The sequence below is a fragment of the Ursus americanus genome, chromosome 6, assembly GCF_024610735.1.
Source record: "Ursus americanus isolate L20-20 chromosome 6, mUrsAme1.1.p, whole genome shotgun sequence".
Taxonomy (NCBI): domain Eukaryota; kingdom Metazoa; phylum Chordata; class Mammalia; order Carnivora; family Ursidae; genus Ursus; species Ursus americanus.
This window is the reverse complement of record NC_142132.1, coordinates 34845756-34870618: the sequence shown is the minus strand read 5'-3', so window position 1 is coordinate 34870618 and position 24863 is coordinate 34845756. Positions and strand designations below refer to the sequence as shown.

Genomic DNA, 24863 nt, shown 5'->3' with positions numbered 1-24863 from the left:
CGATGGTTGGATTTCACAACATATGGAGGTCATCAGCCTTGACAAGAGCACTTCCAGTAGAGTCATAAAGCAAAAACCTGATTGGATTGTTTCAAGAGGGAAAGGGAGAAAGAATAATTAGATACAGTAAGTTAAGTATAGACAACTCTTTCAAAGTTTTGTCAAAATTGGAAGCAAAGACATGGAATAGTAGCTGTTAGGGGAAATACAGTCAAGATTTCTACTGCTTCTGATACAGGCCAAAAAAATGGCATGTTTGAAGGGAATGGTCCAGTAGAGAACAGAAAGTTAATAATAGAGTGGAGTGGGGGATTGGTGAAACAATGTTCTTGTGTAGATGAGAGGAAATGGAATCCAATAGAATAAGTGAGGGCTTATTATATTATAAGATATATGAATTACATATATATTATTATAATAATGAGACTGGCTTTATCTAGGAGCACTGACAGATCATTTGTAGCAACAGACAGGAGGGTGGTGTGTGTGGGTGCACGTACTGTAGGCACATATGGTGGTCAGAGTCTGTGGAAGTTTTTCGAGAGAAAAATGTTTATCAGCCAAGAGTAAGGATTCAAAGAGGGGGTGTAATGGCTTGAGGAGAGAAAAAAATTGTGTTATCCAGGAATGTGAGAGAATAAATTGGGGAAGTATAGTAGGATTCCTAACAAATTTAAAGGCACGTCAGAGTTGTAGTTAGGAATTCATAGGGGTGTGGTTGTGTTTTTTCTAGCCATGGATGGAGGTTGATGGAGAATTGGATTTAGCCAGTGTTGTGGTTGTACCAAATAATTTTGAGCAAGTGAGAGGGGGACAAACAAGGGAAATGATGGTTCATGCAAGGATGTGGTTTTGATGGCTGACCTTGGAGTAAATCAGTCCTAAACTGGATAGGAGGACAGAGGACATCAGTTTGGTGAGGGATGCCTCAGAGGAACAGAAATGAAACTCATTGGTTCCTGATCTGTTTGAGAACAAATTCTTTTTAGAGAACAAATTATTTTAAAGAATTTGGGAATAGGTACATGAAAATGAAAGGAAAGGAAAGGAAAGGAAAAAGTTGAATGAGGGGATGTCTATAATCAGAGTACACTGTAAATATTTATATAATTATAACCATGTAAACATTGGTTATTAAACAAAAAAATGGTAATAAAAATATATCAGGAAGATGAGAGTAGTATATGTTGGGAAGAAAGAGGGCTGGCAAGATGATATCAGAGAACCAAATCTTTATTTTCCATAAAAGGAAGTCAAAAGAATTTAGACAGCAGAAAAGGCATGGCTACCAGAAGAAACAGGTTAGATTTGAAAGTGGCTGCCTCTGGGGTTGTAAGAAGTAGGTTTGGGGAGGGTGGGGCATGAAAATGTTGTATTTTTTTTTAAGATTTTATTTATTTATTTGACAGAGATAGAGACAGCCAGCGAGAAAGGGAACACAAGCAGGGGGAGTGGGAGAGGAAGAAGCAGGCTCATAGCGGAAGAGCCTGATGTGGGGCTTGATCCCATAATGCCAGGATCACGCCCTGAGCCGAAGGCAGACGCTTAACCGTTGTGCCACCCAGGCGCCCCGAAAATGTTGTATTTTAATATAAATTTTGTGAGGAAGTTTGATCTGTAAATTTGTATGTGTATTACTCTGATAAAAAAAATTAAGAAAAATACTTCTCTTAAGTACTACTGTTATTAAATAGTCTGGGGGAAAAATATGAATGAGTTAGTATTTGAATTAAGTCTTAAAGAATAAAGTGACATTGGTTGGGTTGGAGAGCAAGAGAAGAGTATATGAGCCAGGAGGAAGAGCACGAGGGAGAAAAACAGCTTGGGAGTGACAAGGCATTCTTAGGGTAACTGAGTAAGGTAGTTGCCTGGGGAAGAGAGACAGTAGTACCAGTTACAGTTTTAGGTTGGACTCAAGTTATGTGAACACTCAAAGCCAGGTGGTGGGACGAAATTAGTTCTTGAGCAGGCAGGTAATGATCAAATTAGTGCTTAAGGAAGATTCACGGTGAGCATGTCAGCTTGAAGGGAAGGAGCTCTGTGCTGTCCTGTCAGTAGGGTGGCCGTTGGCAGAGTGGAAGCATGGAAGGTGTGGGAAGACTAGGTGGGAGAAACATGGAGAAGGCGTGGTCAGTGGGGCTGGGTGAGTGAATGTGTGAATTGAGAGGAAGGTGGGAGAAGGCTCAGATAATTCTTGCATTTTGAGTCTATTTGGGAGAGAGATGATATCATTTCTGAATTTAATTTTTAAAAAGTAAGACACTGAGAGAGGTATTCAGTATTTTGTTGAAGGGTAGATGGGACGGTCTTGACAGTGATGAGCAAAAGGAGGTGCTTGAGATCTTCAACTTCGGCTAGAAATACAGACCGTGAGCTCAGCAGAGAGGTGTAATGTATATGCATTGGTGTGTACACGTGTCATCTTGTCTGTAGGTTCGTTTTCAAGCCATAAACGTGGACGCAATCATCAGGGCAGGCAGCTGGTAGCAGAGGTCAAAGAGTGCAGAGTGCACAGCAGTGGAGAACACTCAGATTTTGAGGCAGTTGGAAAAAGAAAAATACTTAGGGACAAAGAAAAGCAGACAGGAAAAAGGAGAATCAGGAAGGGGGATTTTCAAGGGGCAGTGTTGGCAACACTGTCAAACTGCTATAGAGCAATATAGGAGAAAAATTACTTTTAAAAATCATCTGCAATTTTTAAAGTAATTCTAAAACAAGAATTTCAACCTATTCAATGTGGAAGTCATGATGATTTCAGTAGAGTAAAAGAAGCAAAGCCCAGAGTGTGTGGCAGAAATAATGTTGATCATGCTTTAGTTGGAAGAAAAGATTGAGAAACTGCTAACAGCTTGAAAAGACAATTGGTTCAGCAAAGATTTTTGGGCTTTTTAGATGTGCGAAAGTTGTATGTGTTTGTATTCTAGGAGAGTAATGCTGCTGAGCCCGGTGAGGGGAATGGGGAGAGAGGAGGGCTGTGGGAGCAGGAGGAGACTGAAGGACCAGCCACGGAAAGGAGGTGTTTCACTCCTCCATGGCAGGAAAAGGAAACAGGAAAAATGTCGAGATAAATATTTACATTTCTTATCTAGAAAGATAGAATGACCAAAAGGTCTAAATTGCTCAGAAGAAAGGAATTGACATTACTTCCTTTACAGGAAAGAGCCAGAGTAGTGGTAGAGTTTGAGAGCACATCTATCAACTCTTGCTGCATAACAAACAAGCCCTAAATTTCATGTTTAAAACAGTAATAAAAGCGTTTATTATTCCTCACAGTTCTGTGTGGTTCACAGATCTAGGTGATTCTTGGGTGTTGGCTGGGCTCACTCAGGAGACCGCAGTGAATGAATGATGGCCTCAGCAGGGTGGCCTGGCATGTACGTGGTGTGCCAGCCTCCAGACTCGTTCTCAGGGTGGCAGGATTTTAAGAGCGAGGGCACAGAATTAATGGGAGGCCTCTCAAGGCTTTGGCTCAGAATTAAGCACGGTGTCACCTGTGCCACATTCTGTTGGCCTGATAAGCACGTTTCAAGGCTAGCCCATGTATATTCTGGAGGTGAGGAAATAGATGCCACCCTTTTTTTGAGGGAGGAATTTCGAAGTCCTGTTTAGAGAGTAGAGATGTAGAGAGAGCTGGGGACTGGGCCATTTTTGTAACTGATCTGCCCCTGAGGGAAAGGCTAGAAATGGGTATCCTCTGCGTGCGGAGGAGTTAGTATGGTGCCTGCGCTAACATCGTCTGTGTCCTGCATTTTGTAATACGTGTAAGTACAGATCTCTGTTTAAATAGTGGATTTTAATATCTTCATTGTTAGTATATTCTCTTTTTTCCCCTTTGGAAGGTTGGATAATACATTAGAGGAAATTATATTTAAGCTGGTCCCTGGACTACGAGAACGTAAGTTGCTTTTTGGCTTCTTGCAGATTTTTGTGTTCTGTGAAGTCAACGTTTCTATTAAAGATTTCATGATTGTTTCTATTATTTTTATACTTCTTTTTTCTTTTAAATTAGAGGAACTTGAGCGTGAATCTGAATTTTGGAAGAAAAATAAGCCTCAAGAAAATGGACAAGGTGACTTTTTCTTATGTCTGTAGCTGATACAATCTCTCCAAGTGGCTTTTTGTAGCTTTGGTGAACTAAATCTTGAACCAAGCTCAAGATTTCTCCCGTACAAAATTCATGTAGCCCTTCATTTACATTATGACCCTTTTGTACAGTACCATGAGATTTTATATACATGTGTGTAAATCTGGAGTCACACCAATGAAGGCAATTGGAAGTAGAGAAAATTGGACTTTGGGAAGAGAAAAAGGAGATAAAACTGACTACTGATTATAGCAATATTTCCTGGAGAGCTAAAGGAAACTGAAGAAATAGCCATAGTCTGCAACTGAACACTGAGGGGTTTTCTGTTTTATTGGAGAAGGAACCAAGATGTGGCTGAGTGCCAGATCAGGGCATCTGTCTGTGCTCCGATAATCTGGAATTACATGTTTATAGATGGAACGCAGATGATACAAATTTATATATCCTGAGATATGAAAAATACTTCTAGGTGCTTATGGGAATTGTCTCCATCACTTATACTGAGTGTCCACATTTCTCTTCTGGGTCCCAGGAGACTCTGCCATCAGTTTAAATATATAATAATCTCAGCAAAGTGGCAGACATTACTGGGCAGAGGAAAGGCTTTTAGTGTGTATAATTCACACAACGGGGGGGGGGGGAGGGAAAGCATAACATACCTGAAATTAAAAGGAATAGTATGCTTTTCCCACTGTTAGTTAATATGGGTTTTACTTCAGGATAGCCTAAATACCATTGAAATCTTCTAAGAATGTATGTGTGTTTTTATAGGCTCATTGTGAGCTCAGTCTCCCACCCTTGTTTTTCCCTTAAGATCATAGGATTATCAGTTACCTATCATTAAGATAGGTGAGGAAATCCTGTCTTTCTCTTTTCATCTGTAAACTGAGGTTTATAGTTTTATTACTTCAACTTAACTGTTCAAGGCTGGCTTCCAATAGCAGGGGAGGTTTGAGAATAGTTTTCAATTACTGGAATAAGGTAGTTAGGGATTATTTTTTATCTATAACAACAAAATGGGCAAAGAAGCCCAAGCCTGACCAAAAAATTACTTCACTAAAGACTTGTTTTACCCAAGTGTAAGTTGCAGTTTAGGCAGTAGTGCTATGATAAAAATATAGGTAATATAAAGTTGACTAAATGTTCCAATTTTTGACTGTCTTTTCAAGAGAACAGGAAACCAAGGGACTGTCATCATAAAGTATATAGAAGGCTTAGTCCAGGACTCAGTGTATCCTATAGATAGACTCATGAAGGACTACAGTCTACTTTGTATCTCCCTTCACCCATATTTCTCTCTTTTGAAAGTATTGTATGTTTTATCTTGAGTATGTGAATCTTTTGTTGGTGCTGGGAGTTTGATTCATAAAAGGTAGCTCCTATGTGGGTTCCACATAAATATACAGAAGAAAGAATGCAGAGGTAAGAGAACCCACCTGCCGTTTATGATACAACTGTAATGCTTTTATTAGGCATTAAAGAGGAGCTAACATGTGATTCCCCCCCCCCCCCCGGGATTTTCTGTACGGTAATGCTTGGCTGGCTAGTTCTTTCAAGTTTCAGCTTAGAGATATTTATCTGGAAATCTTCCCTGAATCTCTGCTTCACCCCAAGTTTGGATACCTCTCTTATAGGTGCCCACATAGTCTATTTTTACCTCTTCCATCAGAGTCTTTATCGTGTTTCTCCATCTGTCGGTTTTCTTTACTTGCCTGTATCTCCTCCTGTACCCTGACAGCTGTGAGGGTGAGGATGATAACACTCTAGTTTCGATGTTCCCCCAAGCCTAGCACAATGCATATCAAACACAGAGTGAACGGGACTCTGTCAATAAATGAATCGGCACACAAGTTGTATTATATGTAGGCTGCAGGTGTTTCATAGGTTAAATACATTTGAATATAACGAAGTATGCGATTCAGATTTCTTTCTTTAATGGATTTTTAACGTTACATTGCTACATACATGTTTTAAAAAGCTAATTCATTCTACTCATTTCAATAGCTGATTTTATGAGTATCTAATAATTTGTAATTTTGAAAACTCAACATTTTTTACTTTGAAAAGAATACTTGGTTCAAATTTGATATATATAGAACTTGGAATATTTTTATATCCCATCTACTTTCTAAGTGGTCTGATCATTAATTGCAATCATTTTTGTGGCCAGATATAGCTAGTTCTGAATCTTTCATTTGGATATCCCAGTGAGCCTAGAAATTTTAGGTTATGTTAATAAGTCACTGATGGCTTTTTAAAAATACTTCTATTGTTGAGATGATTGGAACATTGATATTAAAATTTTCAGTTATTCATCATCAAAACAAAAATGTTTAAAAAGCATTTCTTAAACATTTTTGTTTTGATGATTTTTTTGTCTTGATTAATATACTGTTGCTTAACTTTAAAATCAACTTTGGGTTACATCTAACTTAGTTTTGTTTAAAATGTACAGATGATACGTCAAAAGTTGACAAACCTAAAGTAGATGACGAAGGTGATGAAAATCAAGATGATAAAGACTATCACAGAAGTGACCCACAAATTGCTATATGTCTAGATTGTTTGCGAAATAATGGACAATCGGGAGACAATGTAGTAAAGGTGAGTGGACAAGCACAGTTACATTTTATCATTTTATAGTAAATCTTTGATAATCTGTTGATGAATTTGGCTAGTGTTTGCTTTCAAAAATTTTATTAACATAATCAAGTAGAACGCCATTCTCTGCCAGCCCCATAGCTCCAAAGGACCGAACAGTTGCTTACTCCAGGCACCGGATTTCCAGCCCCCACAACCGAACAGTCCTGGGCCAATGCCACCACCTAGTGGCTAATTCCAAGTATCACTCTTCTATTTCTCTGTCACCTCCTTTTATACCTTTGTTGGGAGTTCATATACATTGTTTCTGCCTTTTTATGAACTGGTTACCAATTCAGACTCACATCATTACATCACATGATGGGCAGTGTCTCCAACTCTTTCTTTCATCCTCTCTTCATTTTCTCCTTTATTTTTCTATTTTTATTTGCAACTCAAAAAGCCTTCCATGTCATGGCCAGTACATTTTATAAATAATATCCTTGGTTTTGAAGTAAAATTGGGTGTCCTAAAGTGCCTGTAAACTTTGAAAGTCCTTAAAGGCTCCCAGATATTTCCTGTAGAATCTCCATTTCTAATCCCATTTCCCCCAGTATCTACCTGTTAATTCAACCTCTTTGTGAAAGATCTATATACTAGAGAGTTTAAAACACCCTATTCACTTTTATTTATTTTCTTTGGTCTTTAAATGGTGTTATTTAAGTAATGTTTTCTGCTTTTTTATTGCAAGCAACTTCCCTTTTCATTATAAATGTTCACTTTAACTCTTAAATAGATTTTTGTCAATGATTGAGAATATTGTTTTTCTCTTTACACTCCATGTTTTATGCAAATACCTGTATTCAGTGTCTCTTATTTTCTTTCACTTCCACTGTATAAACCTGTGAATGCGTTGACTTTTTCACTAATACATTAAATGATATTTTCCTATTAGAAAACTAAAAGCAAATAATTTTTCAACTCAGATTAAGTAAGTTTTCCCAGCATCTGACAACAAAGAATATATAGGAGCATAGTGATTCAGTGAAGAGATAAGTCATAAAAAAAATTCTTCACTCAAGGAACTTTTTCACATACAAGCAAACAGTTATAATTGGTGTAGTTAACAGGGATTGGTTGGACAAGGCATGTAATGAACTGTAGCAGTCTAGAGAAGTGGCCATGGGACCTATTTATCCTTCCAGGCTTCTCTTGGTTTTTATGCTCTGGTGTAGCACCCTTTTCTTTTTGTAATTGTTTTTTCAGGGTTTTTAAAAACCGTACATTTCTCTCCTTGCCAGTCATGTCAGTAACCCTCCTTCTGAGGGATCCTCCTTAATGGAGATGGTGATCATCCTGTAGCTCTCTGGTACATGAGTTGTCACTGTCTTGTAAGTTATTAATTGTATCTTGAAAATGAAGTCGGTAGAAAAGCTGAATATCTTTTCATAAATAAATGTGAAGTCTACTTCCTGTAGATTCCTAGTGTGAAAGTTATAAAGCATTGAATTTTAGAGATTCATCTCAAAAATGACCCCTTGCCTTGATACTCTCTTGACATCGTTGACAGTTCACCATCCCAGTTGACCTTTTATCCATTCACTCTTTCCTTTATAGACTTTTCTTCATCCTTGTGCCTTCTATTCATAAAACAACTTTCATAGCTTAAAACAACTTTGCTACCCTGATTCCCACCTTTTTTCTCTGGCCATTCCTACACTATCTCTACGTCTTCTTGGCTTCTGCTTGATATATGTGAGTATCTCCTAATACCTTGTCTTCCACTCAATTATTCTTTCTCTGGATTTATCCTAGGAGGTCACGTCTATTTTCTGTGACTTCAACTCTGCAAAGAACTTTTAAATCCCCATTTCCAACCCTGCCATCTCTCCCCAGTTGAAGAATTAAGTCTCTACTTTTAAATATCTCAGTTGGAAGTTTTACTAACACCTGAAACTTAACATGTTTAAAGACAAATTCATTATACTTTTACCTAACTTTACTCCAAACTTGCTCTCTTGGTTATCACTGCCATCTTTGTACCAATCATACAAGTTCAAAACCTTGGAGTCATCTTTGACCTTTAATGTTTTCCTTCAACCAGCCATAAGTCCTGAAAATTTGCCCTCAGTCTAGTGCTGCTCACCTTGTATAGATCTTCTAAAGCAGTCTCTTAAGTGTTGTCTGTACACTTAATTTCTCTTTTCTTATCCAGGGCTGAGACTACAGCCTGAAGGTATGGGCCAGAGTCCTGGCCAATATCAGGGGCAGATGGTAAATATTTTAGGCCCTATGGAACTCCCAACAAAGGTATAAAAGGAGAGATGAAATATGGTCTCTGTTGCAACTACTCAGCTTACTCATTATAGTGCTAAAGCAGCCTTAGACGATAGTGAATGAACTGGCTTGTGCTCCAATAAAATATTACTTACCAAAATAGGTAATTTTGTCTTGAGGGCTGTAGCCGTAGTTTGCCACCTTCTGGCCCACAGAATCAAGTCTCATCTCCTTACGTTAGCATTCAGGGCCTTTCACTAGCCCCTATCTTGATAAATTTCTCTCCTATTATACCTATCAAGTGAGTCCTCCTCTCAAGACAAAGGATTATATTAAGAATATTTAAAACCCTCTAAAACAGAAATGCTTCCTTTTTTGGCATGTTCTTGCCTCTTCTCACCTGCTATGCTTCTGTCAGACCCAAGCAGAGACCTCTATTCCTTGTGATGCTTGTTGACCCTTGTGGATCCCTTCTCTGAAATTCTGTAGGATTTGCATTTATAACTCAGGTGGTTATTTATTAAATCAGCATTCATACTGATACTGTCTTATCTTTTGGGGATATGTCTTATCCTTGAAACTAGATTTTAAACCCCTTCAAGTTAAAGAAACCGTGTCTGTGTTTCTTCGTAGCCTTCTCAGGCATCTCACTTCTCGGCAGCAGGGTGAGAGTCTCAAAGGTGGTGGTGTAGTTGCATGTACATTTTCTACAGTATACTTGCTACTTTTGTGATTCCAAAAATCAAAGTCAGGAGCAGGAAGGCAGTGAAAATAGTAGCATAAGGACCTTCAAAAATTCACTCTTCCATAAAAGCAATGAAAAAACTGCCAAAAAAAAAAAAAAAAACTCTCAGAATCAACTTTCTTAGGAATTTGATAATTAATCAAAGGCTTGGGGCACCTGGGTGGCTCAGTCATTAGGCATCTGCCTTTGGCTCAGGTCATGATCTCAGGGTCCTGGGATGGAGCCCTGCATTGGGCTCCCTGCTCAGTGGGGAGCCTGCTTCTCCCTCTCCCACTCCCCCTGCTTGTGCTCACTCTCTTGCTGTCTCTCTATTTCAAATAGATAAAATCTTAAAACCCAAAGGCTTGCAGAAACCCATGGAGCATTTGATCAAGAAAATGGTATGAACAGGGAGGTTTGTGGCATTTTAACTTGCCTTAATCCAATCTCCCACTCTCCAGCTCTGGAGTAGCCTTGAAAAAGAAAAGCCAACTTTCCCACTGTAGCCTTTCAGGCACCAAAGGGCAGAACAGAGGTGGAACTCTTTCAAAGCCTAATTGCCAAATAATTGTCATTATTTGACCTGTATGGTGGTTCCTGGAACACCCCACTTATAGGGCTGTCTATATTATGCCTGACGTGGAGCTTGCCCATAGAAAAAACATTGGTGAGCTGGAAAGGGCAGAGCGTTTTTCAGAACCAATTACAGACAAATATTTGTTTTTTTATTTTTTTGTTTTTAAAGATTTTATTTATTCGACAGAGATAGAGACAGCCAGCGAGAAAGGGAACACAAGCAGAGGGAGTGGGAGAGGAAGAAGCAGGCTCATAGCAGAGGAGCCTGATGTGGGTCTCGATCCCATAACGCCGGGATCACACCCTGAGCTGAAGGCAGACGCTTAACTGCTGTGCCACCCAGGCGCCCCTACAGACAAATATTTGAACTTTATGGCTGTCTGAGGTATAAATGACATTTGGGGCAAACAATAGACAACCAAAATTCTTGAAAAGCTGGTGAATAAGAGGTCTATATATATCAAAGCCTCTGCGAGCTTTGAAAATCTGCTGGGAATGTGCGAGTCCAGGCATATACACAGGACTGTGTACATGCTCAGGGAAGACCTAAGCAGGCCTTGAGCTCTCACCTCTGGCCGACCTTGAGGCTCTGCACAAGCAGGATGTGAAGATTAAGGCAGAGTTGTCAACAACCTGGTTGAGTATTGGAGGTGTGCCCCAAAACACATGGTCTCCTAGCAAAGACTGGGAGATTTATTGGTTCTGAGTGTATGAGGAAATCTCTGTTCAGTCACTAGCCAACCAGTAGGTGGAAACTTCAGTGGCCACGTATTATAAAGAATACAGGCTTCTCAGTTTAGGAAAGTCACTAAACAAAGAGAAACAGCAAGATACAGCCACAATAACAAAGCCTATGAGGCAGTGGGAACCTGATTTCCACTGTTGCCACATTGTATTATTTTCAATGTCAAGTTTTCAACAAAAAATTATGACAAATAGAATTAAAGTATAGCTCATATACAGGAAAAGAAGTAGTCAATTAAAACTGTCCCTGAAGAAGTCCAGACATTGGACTTACTAGGTACAGCTTTCAAGCCAACCATTTTAAATGTGTGAAGAGAATGAAAAGAAACCATATGTCAACACTTAAATGAAAGTGTAAGAACAGAGCAGAGCTGAGGGACAAATAGGATCCTGAGCTCACAGTGTCCCACAGATACACCAAAGCAGCAACTGCATCTATTGCAACTAATTTTAAAAATGACCTTAAAACTGGCAGAACAGATCTTCCACAGCTAGTCATAGAAAGGCAGCTACATCAAAAAGAGTAAAAGGAGTGAAGATATGGTTGGGAACCATACTAACCACAAACAGGAGGGATATCACAAGCACAGAGGAGCAAGGAAATCAGACCCCATACCAGTCACCCCCAGCCCTGGGGACCCACACTGGGAAGATTAGTCCCTATAATGTCTGGCTTTGAAAATCAGTGGGGCTTAACCCCAGGAGAGCTAGCGGATGATAGGAAACCAAGTCCCCACCCTCAGAGAGCCAACACACTAACTTGCCCTAAAATACAGCATAGCAGCAACAGTTTGAAAAGCATTTGAGGTATACATGAAGGATATTTATTGACTAATCTTAGAACCTATACCAGTGGGGCAGGGATCTGCAGATTTCTCCAGGAACAAAACTGTTTGTCATTTTTCTTGTCCTCCCCAGGCTAGATAGCTGGGTGCTTGCAGAAGTCAGTTCTGACACTCTCCATCTACCTTGCTAGCACCACATACCTGACCCCAGGGTTCCCCTGCAGATTTGCCCCATCGAACACATTCAGTTCTGCAGACATCCCTCCAAAGTGGCTCCTTCCCTGCCTTGCCCAGTAGGCAGTCCCAGCCAGGACTGGCACCACTCCAAAGTGACTCGTGCCCTGGGGAGGGGAAAATTTAACCCCACATACCCTTAGCTCTTGCAGCTGGGCGTTTTAGCTGGCTACACGGGGAGCAAGCCGTGCCCTTAGCTGTTGCAGAGGCTAATTGTAGAAGCTAGGCTGAATACCAGCCCCACTCGCCAGTGAGCCCATGGCAGCTGCAGCCAAGCCTCCCAGTTGGCCATGCAGGAAGCAAGCCCTACCCATCACTGCACCCACACCTTTCCCAGTAGCTAAGTAAAGACAGCTAGGCCATGTGTGGTCCCCACCCACGAGCAAGCCATGGCAGCTTCAGCCGGACCTCTTAACAGCATGGGGAACAAACCTTCACCCAGCAGGTGAAGCAGGTCATTGTGGCCAACTGGGCTGAAGGCCAGCTTTACTCACCAGCATGTCCACAGCAATCACAGTTCAGCCACAACAGGAATGTGTATGCAGCCCACACAGGGGACACACCTGGAGCACCTTGTTCTGGTGACCAGGAGGTATTGTGCTAGAGGGACCTCTTCTACACAAGGCCACTTGTTTCGAAACAGGAGATGTAGCTGACTTACCTAATACATAGAAACAGAGTTAGACAAAATGAGACAGAGGAATGTGTCCCAAATGAAAGCACAAGATAAAATTACAGAACTAAATGAAATGGAGATAAGCAATATTCCTAATAAAGAGCTCAAAGTAATGGTCATAAAGATACTAACCACACTTGGGACACCTGGACAGCTCAGTTGGTCAAGTGTCTGCCTTTGACTCAGAGTCCTGGGATCCAGCCCCAAGTCGGGCTCCCTGCTCAGTGGGGAGTCTCCTCTGCCCCTCCCCCTGCTTGTGCCTGCATGCATGCTCTCTCAAATAAATAAAAATCTTTAAAAAAAAAAAAAGATACTCACCAGATTTGAGAAAAGAGTGGATGAACTGAGAACTTTTCAACAAAGAGATACATAAAAAAACAACTTGTCAGAACTGAAGTGTACAGTAACTGAAATGAAGAATACACTGGAGGGAATCAACAGCAGATTAGAGGATGAAGAATGGATTAGCAATCTGGAAGGCAGGGTAATGGAAAGCAATGAAGCTGAATCACAAAAAGAAAAAATAATAAAAATGAAAATTAAGATTAAGAGAATTTTAAAAAATCATCAAGCATAAAAACATTCACATTATAGAGAGTCCAGAAGCAGAAGAGAGAAAGGGGCAGAAAACTTATTTGAAGAAATAATAGCCGAAAACTGTCTTAATCTGGAAGGAAATAGACATCCAGGTCCAGGAATCACAGAGAGCCCCTCACAAGGTAAACCCAGGGAAATCCATACTGATACACATAATAATTAAAATGGCAAAAAGTAATGACAAAGAGAGAATCTTAAAAGCAGCGGAAAAAACTGAGTTACATATAAGGGCACCCCCTTAAGAATATCAGCTGATTTTTCAGCAAAAATTTTGCAGACCAGAAGTGCTGCTGAAAGGAAAAAATGTAAAGCCTACAACCAAGAATAAGTCAAGTTATCATTCAGAAATGAGTGAGAGAGATAAGAGATTCCCAAAGAGGTTAAAAGAGTTCATCACCACTAAACTAGCCTTATAAGAAATAATAGAAACTCTTTAAGTGGAAAGTAAAGGCCATAAGTAGTAATAAAAAAATTATGAAAGGAAAAAAATTTCACAAGTAAAAGTAAACATACGGTAAAGATAGATCACTTATAAAGCCAGTATGGAGGTTAAAACACAAAGTAGTAATATCAGTTATATCTGCAGAAATTAGTCAAGGGGATACACAAAAAGATGTAAAATACGTAAAACATGGAGAAGGGAGTAAAAATTTAATGCTATCAGAATGTGTTTAAACTTAAGAGGTCATAAAGTTAATACCGACTGCTGCTGTAGACATAGGATGTTATATATGAGCCCAGTGGTAACCACAAATCAAAAACCTATAATAGATACACAAAAAAATCAAAAGAATCCAAGAAGAGCACTAAAGAAAGCCATCAAACCACAAGGGAAAAGAAGAAAGGAACAGAGAAGAAATATAAAACAACCAGAAAACAATTAACAAAATGGTAGTAAGTACATACCTATCAATGATTGCTTTAACTGTAAATGGACTAAATGCTTCAATCAAAGGACTTAGGGTAACTGTTGGATTAAAACAAACAAACAAAAAACATCTATATGGTGCCTACAAGAGACTCACTTCAGACCTAACGACATACAGACTGAAAGTGAAGGGGTAGAAAGAAATTTTCCATGCAAATGGAAGCAAGGAAAAGAAAAGGGCAGAGTAGCAATACTTATATCAGACAAAATAGACTTTAAAACAAAGACTGTAGCAAGAAACCAGGGCACTACATAATGATAAATGGATCTAGCCAACAAAAGTATTTAACAATTGTAAATATCTATGCACCCAACATAAGAGAACCTAAATACAGAAAGCAAATATTAACAGACATAAAGGGAGAAATGAACAATAATACAATAATAGTTGGGCGCTTTAACACCACACTTAACATTGACAGATCATCCACACAGAAAATCAACAAGGAAACTGACTTTGAACAACACATTAGACCAGATATATACTGAACTTAATAGATTTAAGTCTCGGCTTAACAAATATGTACAGAATATTCCATCCCCAAACAGAATACACATTCTGTTCAAGTGCGCATGGAACATTCTTTAGGATAGACCACATATTAGGCCACAAAACAAGTCTCAATAAATTTAAGACTGAAATCCTATCAAGCATCTTTCCCAATCAAAATGGTATGAAACTAGAAACCAGTTACAAGAAAAATACTGAAAAAAACCCCACAAACACATGGAGGCTAAACAACATGCTACTAAACAACCAATGGGTCAATGAAGAAATCAAAGAGGAAATAAAAAAATACGTGCAGACGAATGAAAATGGAAATACAACCATCCAAAATATTTGGGATGCTGCAAACGCTGTTCTAAGAGAAAAGTGTAGGGGCGCCTGGGTGGCTCAGTTGGTTAAGCATCTAACTCTTGATTTCAGCTCAGGTTATGATCTCAGGGTTGTGAGATGGAGCTCTGTGTCAGGCTCAGCACTGGGCATGGACCCTGCTTGAGATTCTTTCTCCCTCTCCCTCTGGCCCCCACCCTTCTACTTGCACACTCTCCAAATTAAAAAATAAGAGGGAAGTTTAGAGCAATACAGGACTACCTCAAGAAACAAGAAAAATCTCAAACAATCTAACCTTATACTTAAAGGAACTAGAAAAAGAACAAAGCCTGAAGTTAGCAAAAAATAATCAAGATTAGAGTGGAAATAAATGAAATAGAAACTAAAAAAGAAGAAAGAAAAGAAAAATAGAAAACATCAATGAAACCACCAGCTGGCAAACAAGAGCTGGGGGGCACCTGGGTGACACATTTGTTTGAGGATCCAGCTCTTGTTTTCAGTTCAGGTCATGATCTCAGGATTGAGAGATTGAGCCCCGCATTGGGCTTTGCACTCGGTGCAGAGTCTGCTTCAGATTTTCTCTCCCTCTCCCTCTGCTACCACCCTTGGCCCTCCTCCCCACTCACACACATGCGCGCTCTCTCTCTCTCTCTCTCTCTCTCAAATCTTTTAAAAAAAGAAGAAACTAACAGCTAGTTCTTTGAAAAGATAAGGAAAATTGATAAACCTTTTTAGCTTGACTCATCAAGAAAAAAAAACCTCAATATCAGAAATGAAAGAAGAGCAATAACAGTTACACCACAGAAATACAAAGAATTATAAGAGAATACTATGAAAAATCCTATGCCAACAAATTGGGACAACCTGGAAGAAATGAATAAATTTCTAGAAACACACAATCTTCCAAAACTGAATCAGGAAAAAATAGAAAATTTGAACAGACTGGTTACTAGTAACAAAATTGAATCAGTAATCAAAAACTCCCAACAAACTAAAATCTAGGATCACATGCTTCAGAGGTGAATTCTACCAAGCATTTAAAGAAGAGTTAATACCTATTCTTCTCAAACTATTACAAAAAATAGAAGTGAAAGGAAATTCATTCTACAAAGCCAGCATTACCCTGACACCAAACCAGAAAAAGACACTACAAAAAAAGAAAACTATAAGCAAACATCCCTGATGAACATAGATGCAAAATTCCTCAATAAAATATTAGCAAGCTGAATTCAATGATACATTAAAAGGATCATTTACCACGATCAAGTGGGATTTATTTCAGGGATGAAGGGATGGGTCAGTATTGGCAAATCAGTGTGTTACATCGTATTAACAGGAAGGATAAAAACCATACGATTTTCTCAATAGATTTAGAAAAACCATTTGACAAAATACAACATCTGTTTATGATAAAAATTCTCAACAAAGTAGATTTAGAGGGAATATACTTTAAAATTTAAAAAGGCCATATATGAAAGACCCACAACTAACATCATACTCAATGGTGAAAACAACTTTTCCTCAGATCAAGAACAAGACAAGAATGTCCATTCTTGCCACTTTTATTCAGCATAGTACTGGAAGTCCTAGCTGAGCAGACAAGAAAAAGAAATAAATTCTCAGACAAGAAAAATAAAAGCTCCAAATTGGTAAGGAAGGAGATAATCTCATTATTTGCAGATGATATGATATTATATATAGAATAACCTAAAGACCACCAGAAGTCTATAGAACTGATACATGAAGTCAGTAAAGTTGCAGGATATAAAATTAATATAAAGAGATCTGTTACATTTCTATACACCAATAACAAAGTAGCAGAAAGAGAAATTAAGAAAAGAATCCCACTTATAGTTATACCAAAAATAATAAATTATCTAGGAAATTGAAAGAGGAGAAAGACCTATACTCTGAAAACTAGAAGAAATTATAGAAGAAATTGAAGGTGACACAAATGTAAAGATATGTTCATGAATTGGGAGAATTAATATTGCTGAAATGTCCATACTACTCAAAGCAATCTATAGATTAAATGTAATTCCTTTCAAAGAACAAATAACATTTTTCACAGAATTGGAACAAATCGTCCTAAAATTTGTATGAAGCCACAGGAGATTTTGGATATCCAAAGCAATTTTTAGAATAGCAAAGCTGGAGTCACCACAATCCCAGATTTCAGGATATACTACAAAGCTATGGTAATCAAAACAGTGAGATATTGGCACAAAAACAGATACGTAGATCAATGGAAGAGAATGGAAAGTCCAGAAATAAACCCTTAATTATATGGTCAGTTAACCTGCAACAAAGGGGCTAGAATATACACTCAGGAAAAGACAGTCTTTTCAATAAATGGTGCTGAGAAAACTGGACAGCTACATGCAAAAGAATGAAACTGGGCCATTTTATTACATCATACACAAAAATAAACTCAAAGTAGATTAAAGACTTAAATGTGAGATGTGAAACCATAAAACTCCTAAAAAGAAAACATAAGCAGTAATCTCTTGGACATCACCCTTGCAACATATTTATGGATATGTCTCCTTGAGCAAGGGAAATGAAAGCAAAAATAAACTATCGGGACTACACCAAAATAAAAAGCTTTGGCACAGCAAAGGAAACTACCAACAAAACAAAAAAGGCAACCTACTGAATAAGAGAAGATATTTGCAAATGATCTATCTGATAAGGGTTAAGTTAATATCCAAAATATATAAACAACTCAACATCAAACAATCCAATTTTTTTAAATGGGTAGAGGACCTGAAATAGACATTTTTCCAAAGAAGACAGATGACCAACAGACACATGAAAAGATCCTCAACATCACTAATCGTCAAAGAAATGCAAGTCAAAACCACAATAACATAATCACCTCACACTCATGAGGATGGCTATTATCAAAAACAGAACAGAAAACAGCAAGTGTTGGTGAGGATATGGAGATATTGGAACCTTTGTGCACTAATAGCATTTAAAAAAAGAGTAAAATACTTAGGAATATATTTAACCAGGAAAGCATAAAATTTGTATACTGAAAACTGCAAAACACTAAAGGAAATTAAGGCTCAGGTCATGATCTCAGGTTCCTGGGATCAAGCCCCACGGCAGGCTCCCTGCTTAGCAGGGAGTCTGCTTTTCTGCTTGTCCTCCCTCTGCCCCTTCCCCTGCTTATGCTCGCTCACTCTTTCTCTCTCTCTCAAATAAATAAAATCTTTAGAAAAAAAAAAAAAAAGGAGAAGGTGGCCTAAATAAATGGGAAGACATCCATGTTTGTGGATTAGAAGACTTAATATTGTGAAGATGGCAGGCTTACACAGATTATTTTCAGATTCAGTGATAACCCTAACCAAAATTCTAACTGCCATTCCTGCAGAAATTGACAAGCTGATCCTAAGTCATAGAAATCCAAGGGACCTGAAATAGTCAAAACAATCTTGAAAAAGAACAACAAAGTTGGAGGACTCAGTCACAATTTCAAAACTTGCTTCAGAGCTACGGTAATCAAGACAGTATGATACTGGCAAAAGGGTGGACATATAGATCCGTGAAAAGAATTGAGGGTCAGAAATAAACCCTTATACTGATGATGAATTTCTTTTCGACATGGTGGCCAAGATAATTCAAGGGGAAAAATAGTCTTTTCAACAAATGGTGCTGGAACAATTGAATATCCACATGCAAGAAATGAAGTTGGATCCCTACCTCATGCTATATATGAAAATTAACTCAAAATGGACCTATAGCTAAATGTAACAGCTAAAACTATAATACTCTTAGAAGAAACATAGGGATAAAATTTCAAGACCTTAGGTTTGGAAGTAGATTCTTAAAAATGATACCATCAGCACAAGCATCAAAAAAAAAAAAAGATAAATTAGATTTCATCAAAGTAAAAACTTTTGTACATCAAAGAACACTCACAAGAAAGTGAAAAGACAACACACAGAATGGGAGAAAGTATTTGCAAATCACACATATGGTAAACCTTTAGTATTTAGATTATATAAAGAGCTCTTACAAATGAACAAAAAGATAACTCATTTTTTAAAGTGGGCAAAAGATTTAAATAGACATTTCTCCAAAGAAGATAAAAAATGGCTGGGGTGCCTGGATGGCTCACCCAGTTAAGCATCTGCCTTTGGCTCAAGTCATGATCCCAGGGTCCTAGGATCGAGCCTTGCATCAGGCTCTCTGCTCAGCAGGGAGTTTGCTTCTCCCTCTCCCTCTGCTCTCTTGTGCTCGCTCTTTCTCCCTAATAAATAAATAAAAATCTTTTTTAAAAAAAGAAGATAAAAAATGGCCAATGAACACATGAGAAGATGCTAAACATCATTAGTCATTAGGACTATGCAAATCAAAATCACATGACGTACCACTTCAAACCCAGTAGGATGCTTTTTTTAAAAAAAAAATAAGGATAGTGTATAATAAACTATAAGCTAGAATCAAATACTGATACATGCTACAACATGAGTGAATCTTGAAAACACTATGCCAAGTGAAAGAAGCCAGACACAAAGGTAACATATTGTTATGATTCCTTTTCTATGAAATGTCCAGACTAGGCAGTCCATAGACACAGAAAGCAGATTGGCTTTTGTCAGGTCTAGGGAGAAGGACAAAGTAGTGACCGCTAATGAGTAAGTTTCTTAGTGGGGTCATGAAATGCCCTGGAATTAGATAATGGTATTGGCTGCACAAACTCATGAACATATTAAATATTACTGAATCATACACTTTCAATGGTGACTTTTATGGTATTCGAATTATATTTCAATTTAAAATAAAAGTCAAAGTCAAGCTCGACAGTTGCTTTAGCTGGTGAAGGTACTAGCCATACCATTCCAAAGATGAAAGGAAAAACACTGTTAGGGATGTGGATTTAAAAAAACCAACAGGGGTGCCTGAGTGGCTCAGTCAGTTAAGCATCTGCCTTCAGCTCAGGGCCCTGGGATCAAGCCCCGCATCAGGCTCCCTGCTCAGTGGGGAGCCTGCTTCTCCCCTTCCCTTTGCCCCTTCACCCCCCCCCACACACTCCTGCTTTAATAAAATCTTTTAGAAGAAATAAAAACAAAAACCTCAAATAATCATTATAAGAACTAGAATTTGTTGAATTGTATCCTACAGCTGGAAAACTGTGTAACCCATGATATTGACCACTAGCTGATTTCAGATCTAGTTTCTTAACTCTTCTAAAACAAAGGGATAAAGATGCTTCTAGGGTAACCACCTTAGAAGCAGAAAGAGCTTTTTTTGAACTGTTCCTCTCCTGGCCTGACTTGGAAGGAACAGGTTAGAAGGCAAGGGCATTGTGCCATTAAAAGGTAACATTCTGGAAACGCAAAACAAATCTTTTCCCATATAATATTTCTTCAGATATGCAGGGGAGCCTAAAATGTTGATCCCCCCAGAGCAACTGGCAAGGCCTGAGCTATACAGCTACTGTCCCAGGCAGCAGTCTCCCCTTAACCCCTTGTTTGTAGTCCAAATGTTTCCATTTTCTGTGTGTGTTATGAAAGGAAAGCAGCACTGCTCTTAGGGTCATCTCTTTAAGCTCCTCCCCACCATCTTCGTCATCTCTGCTGAGCACTATTAATTTTCATTGCTTCTCTTAAAACATGTTGATTACTTTTCAGAGACCTGTATAGCAGCAAGTCCAGGGTGTACCTAGCTAGGAAACAGCAGGGTTACCTTGTATAATTGTAGAATGTTTCTATAGAGAGAAAATGCATAATTGTCATATTGTCATTTTCTAAGTACTTACAAATCAAATATTAAATAATTCAGGCCAGAATTTTGTTAGAGATTAATGTCAAACCTTATTGAATTATAAATTCCAGAAACAAGCTTTTGTCTAGTTTTTAAAATCTTCCCTTAACTCTTCTGACACCTCTGTACTTGTTAACAATTTCTGAAAAGTTATGAGTAGCGATGCCATGGTCATTTCTATAGGTTTTTTTTAAGACCTGAGATTTCTCTGCAGAAGAGAATACATTTAGAAGGTCTTCCTGTACCCGCACGTTATACTCTGACTTCACTGGGATCTAGAAGATGTGCCAGGCACTCTCTGTAAGCTGTTTGGAACAAGAAAACAGACAGGAAACCTTGGGTAGTTGAGATGATGTGAATAGATAACAGGGAAGATCTGTGCGAATATTTATCCCTCTGTTTCCATGCTGTCTAGCCTATCAGTCTTCCCGTTTGAAATGGCTGGAGTATCTTTTGCTTTAGATGTAACTTTTGACTTCTATTTTCTTTTATGGATACTTTACCATCTAAATAGTGACCAAGTATCATTTGTAAATTTGTTTCTGTTGGTCTTTGCTAGGAAATATATTTTGCTAGGAACACATTTACTAAGAATAGATACTAACTGGATGACTCTCTTTTTCTTTTCTTTTTTCTTTTTTTTTTTTTAGAGACAGAACATGCATGTGTTGGTGGGGAGGGGCAGAGGGGGAGAGGGAGAGCAAGAATCTTAAGCAGATTCCATGTCCAGTGTGGAGCCCAAGGTGGGAATCAGTCTCACAACCCTGAGATCATGACCTGAGCCTAAGTAAAGAATCGGACACTTGACCAACTGAGCCACCCAGGCGCCCATGGATGGCTCTACTTTTGACTTAGTGAATTTAAGAACAATTCTGCTTGCTGACCTAATATCCTGTATATATAAGTAGAAGTAATACTTTATATATTTAAAAGATTCGATTGCTGGCTTTGTTTTACTATTGATAACTTTTAAGGTTTGAAGATGTAATTGTGTTTCACAAATTGGCTCATGTTTATCATGTCTACAAACTTCATTTTGATTTTTTCAGTTTGAGCCTTCATTCTGGATTGGTTCTTATATTTTCTTTATGTTTTTTTATTATATTATGTTAGTCACCATACAGTTCATCCCTGGTTTCTGATGTAAAGTTCGATGGTTCATCAGTTGCGTATAACACCCAGTGCACCATGCAATACGTGCCCTCCTTACTACCCATCACCAGCCTATCCCATTCCTCCACCCCCCTCCCCTCTGAAGCCCTCAGTTTGTTTCCCAGAGTCCATAGTCTCTCATGCTTCATTCCCCCTTCTGATTAACCCCCCCTTTTTTTATCCCTTTCTTCCCCTACCGATCTTCCTAGTTCTTATGTTCCATAGATGAGAGAAATCATATGATAATTGTCTTTCTCTGCTTAACTTACTTCACTTAGCACAATCTCCTCCAGTGCCGTCCATGTTGCTGCAAATGTTGTGTAATCGTTCTTTCTGATGGCTGAGTAATATTCCATTGTATATATGGACCACAACTTCTTAATCCAGTCATCTGTTGAAGGGCATCTCGGCTCCTTCCACTATTTAGCTATTGTGGACAATGCTGCTATTGGTTCTTATATTTTAGTGATGCTCATGCTTAAAGGGTAAATTAGTACTGCTAATAAAATGAGAAAAATCAAGACACATAGAACATTGCTTTTCCAGTAAAGTACTGCCACAGGCCATCAGATACCTGACTTTTAGTTGTAGGGGATCTTGCGGCCTAATTGACCTCTGTTGAACCCTAGGGCTCCTTAGAGCCCCATTAGAAATCACTGCTCTTTTAAAAAATATTTTAGGGGACGCCTGGGTAGCGCAGTCGTTAGGCGACTGCCTTCGGCTCAGGGCGTGATCCTGGCGTTCCAGGATCGAGCCCCACATCGGGCTCCTCCGCTGGGAGCCTGCTTCTTCCTCTCCCGCTCCCCCTGCTTGTGTTCCCTCTCTCGCTGGCTGTCTCTCTCTGTCAAAATAAATAAATAAAATCTTAAAAAAAAAAAAATAAAGTTACGAGACTTTTTTAAAATATCCCTAATACTTTTAGAAGTGACATTATATAATAAAATATTTTATATGCTTTCTGTGACCTTTATTTTTGATTAAACTCATAATGTGTTGTTAACCAAATTATCTAGAGGTATGCAGATTGTCGATTGCCCAGGATTTTCCTCATACATTTTTGAAGAATATCATGTAAGTATCCAAGAATTAGGAACATTTTTACTCACTAGTACTAAGGAGCTATAATTTGAAATGTTTTCAGAAAATACTTTGAAAATACTTAAAATGATAGTGGAAGTGACACCTGTGGTTTCATTAAAAGTAAGGTAGAATATTTTAATTACTAATCTTTATTTCCTTTAGGGTTTAATGAAGAAATTCATTCGATGTTCTACGCGTGTAACTGTGGGAACTATTAAAAAATTTTTAAGTTTAAAACTAAAACTTCCAAGTTCTTATGAGGTAAGTTAATAATCTAATCTTGATCATTTTGATAATTCTGATCTGAAATAAAATTCTAACAAAAGAAGTAAAAATTAACTGAAAATGCATTTAATTTTTGTGGAAACTTAGGTTATTTTCATGTTAAAATTTAATTTCGAGAATATTCTATTTAATCTGTATTTTTTATTTTAACATCTGACTAAAACATGCTACTAATGCATTTAGTGGTTTATAATTAGAAGAGATACTTAAATAACTTATATGTTCCCAAAATAAATAATACAGCTGACTAGATTTTTTTAATGCCAACATGTTTTTTTTTAATGAGAACTTTGAGATCCATTTTTACCAATTCTTGATAGACTTCTTTTTCAGAATGTAAGAACATTGTCGTTTTATGTAAAAGGATTTTGTAAATAATGTTCCCTTAATTGTGTCATATGCAAAAGTGATATTGTTTAGCAGAAGGTAAAACCAACATAATTGCATCTGCATAAATGTAATTTACCAGTTTCCTTACGGAGAGATAAATTGCCCTCAATTTGATCACAGCACAGCTTGTAATGTGTTCAATGTTTAGCGAATGTTTATGATCCTAGGAATATAGATATAATGTAATGAGGAGACATGGCTACCATTTCTCACCTGCCCAAATGGCAGTCTTAACAACTTGTATTAATTTCTCTTCCTCCCCTTTGGGTTCTGATAGTAGCAGCTTCCGAAGAAATGAAAGACTAAGACTAGTTTCCTATATAAACACAGACAACAAAGACACCAAAGGCAACATTAGTTCTTCATTATGTACACTAAGATTAATGTGGACAGTTTATCATAGCAGAAATAAAATAGGATTTGAACATAGGCACTGACAGGTATTAAGTATGTATTTTGAGGAAGCCTCTGATCCTAAATTTATTTAAAAACTCTTAGACAACTAATAATCTATGGATTAAAAATTCTTTCTGTGGTTTGGTCCTACAAATATTAAAACATTTCCAGAAACATTAACTAACTTTTACATTAGGGAAAAAATTGTGAAAGTTAATCAAAGCCCTATGTACTTGGAAAAGTAAAAGATGACAGATACAACAGTGAAAATAGAAAAAGAAATTGTTTTTATGATTTGGTTTTGTACTTTATTCTCTTCTTACAAAATACCACATGCAGTTTTATTTCCTTTTAAGTGTGACCCATTGAGTTATTTTCTAGTTTCCAGGAAGTTGTTAGAGCTGAGAGGACTATTTCTCTCATCCAGTCTCACTGCTGGCACGTCATGGATCCCTCCGTAGAAGCAGACAGCAGGGCAGGAAACTCTGTCCACTGACAGCTCCTTATCTATCCCAATGTAAAGGACTGTTCCTGTGATTTTTAGTAACGTTTACTGGTTCCCCCCTTATTTTCCTGCCTGACACATACGGCGATGTTTTCATGAAATACCTAACAACTGAAGCTTTTGAAACAGCATTGCTAACTGGGGCAAGATAGTTCCATTTTTAAATGACGAAGAAGCAGTGTACCTAACCAGGGATTGCCTCCCAAATCTCTTTACTTCTTTGCTTATGAATTTATTTTA

The 24863-nt window shown here is 38.1% G+C and overlaps 1 protein-coding gene across 4 annotated transcripts in view; it reads left to right on the top strand.

The window, feature by feature from the left end:
- Positions 1-24863, top strand: part of PCGF5 (polycomb group ring finger 5) — a 124960-nt gene that overhangs the window by 79930 nt on the left and 20167 nt on the right. For all 4 annotated transcript variants that reach the window (XM_087862910.1, XM_045810014.2, XM_045810013.2 and 1 more), the window contains exons 4-7: positions 3840-3895; positions 4010-4069; positions 6540-6688; positions 23210-23308. In XM_087862910.1, coding sequence (XP_087719036.1) covers positions 3840-3895; positions 4010-4069; positions 6540-6688; positions 23210-23308 — 364 coding nt within the window. The remainder of the gene's footprint in view (positions 1-3839; positions 3896-4009; positions 4070-6539; positions 6689-23209; positions 23309-24863) is intronic.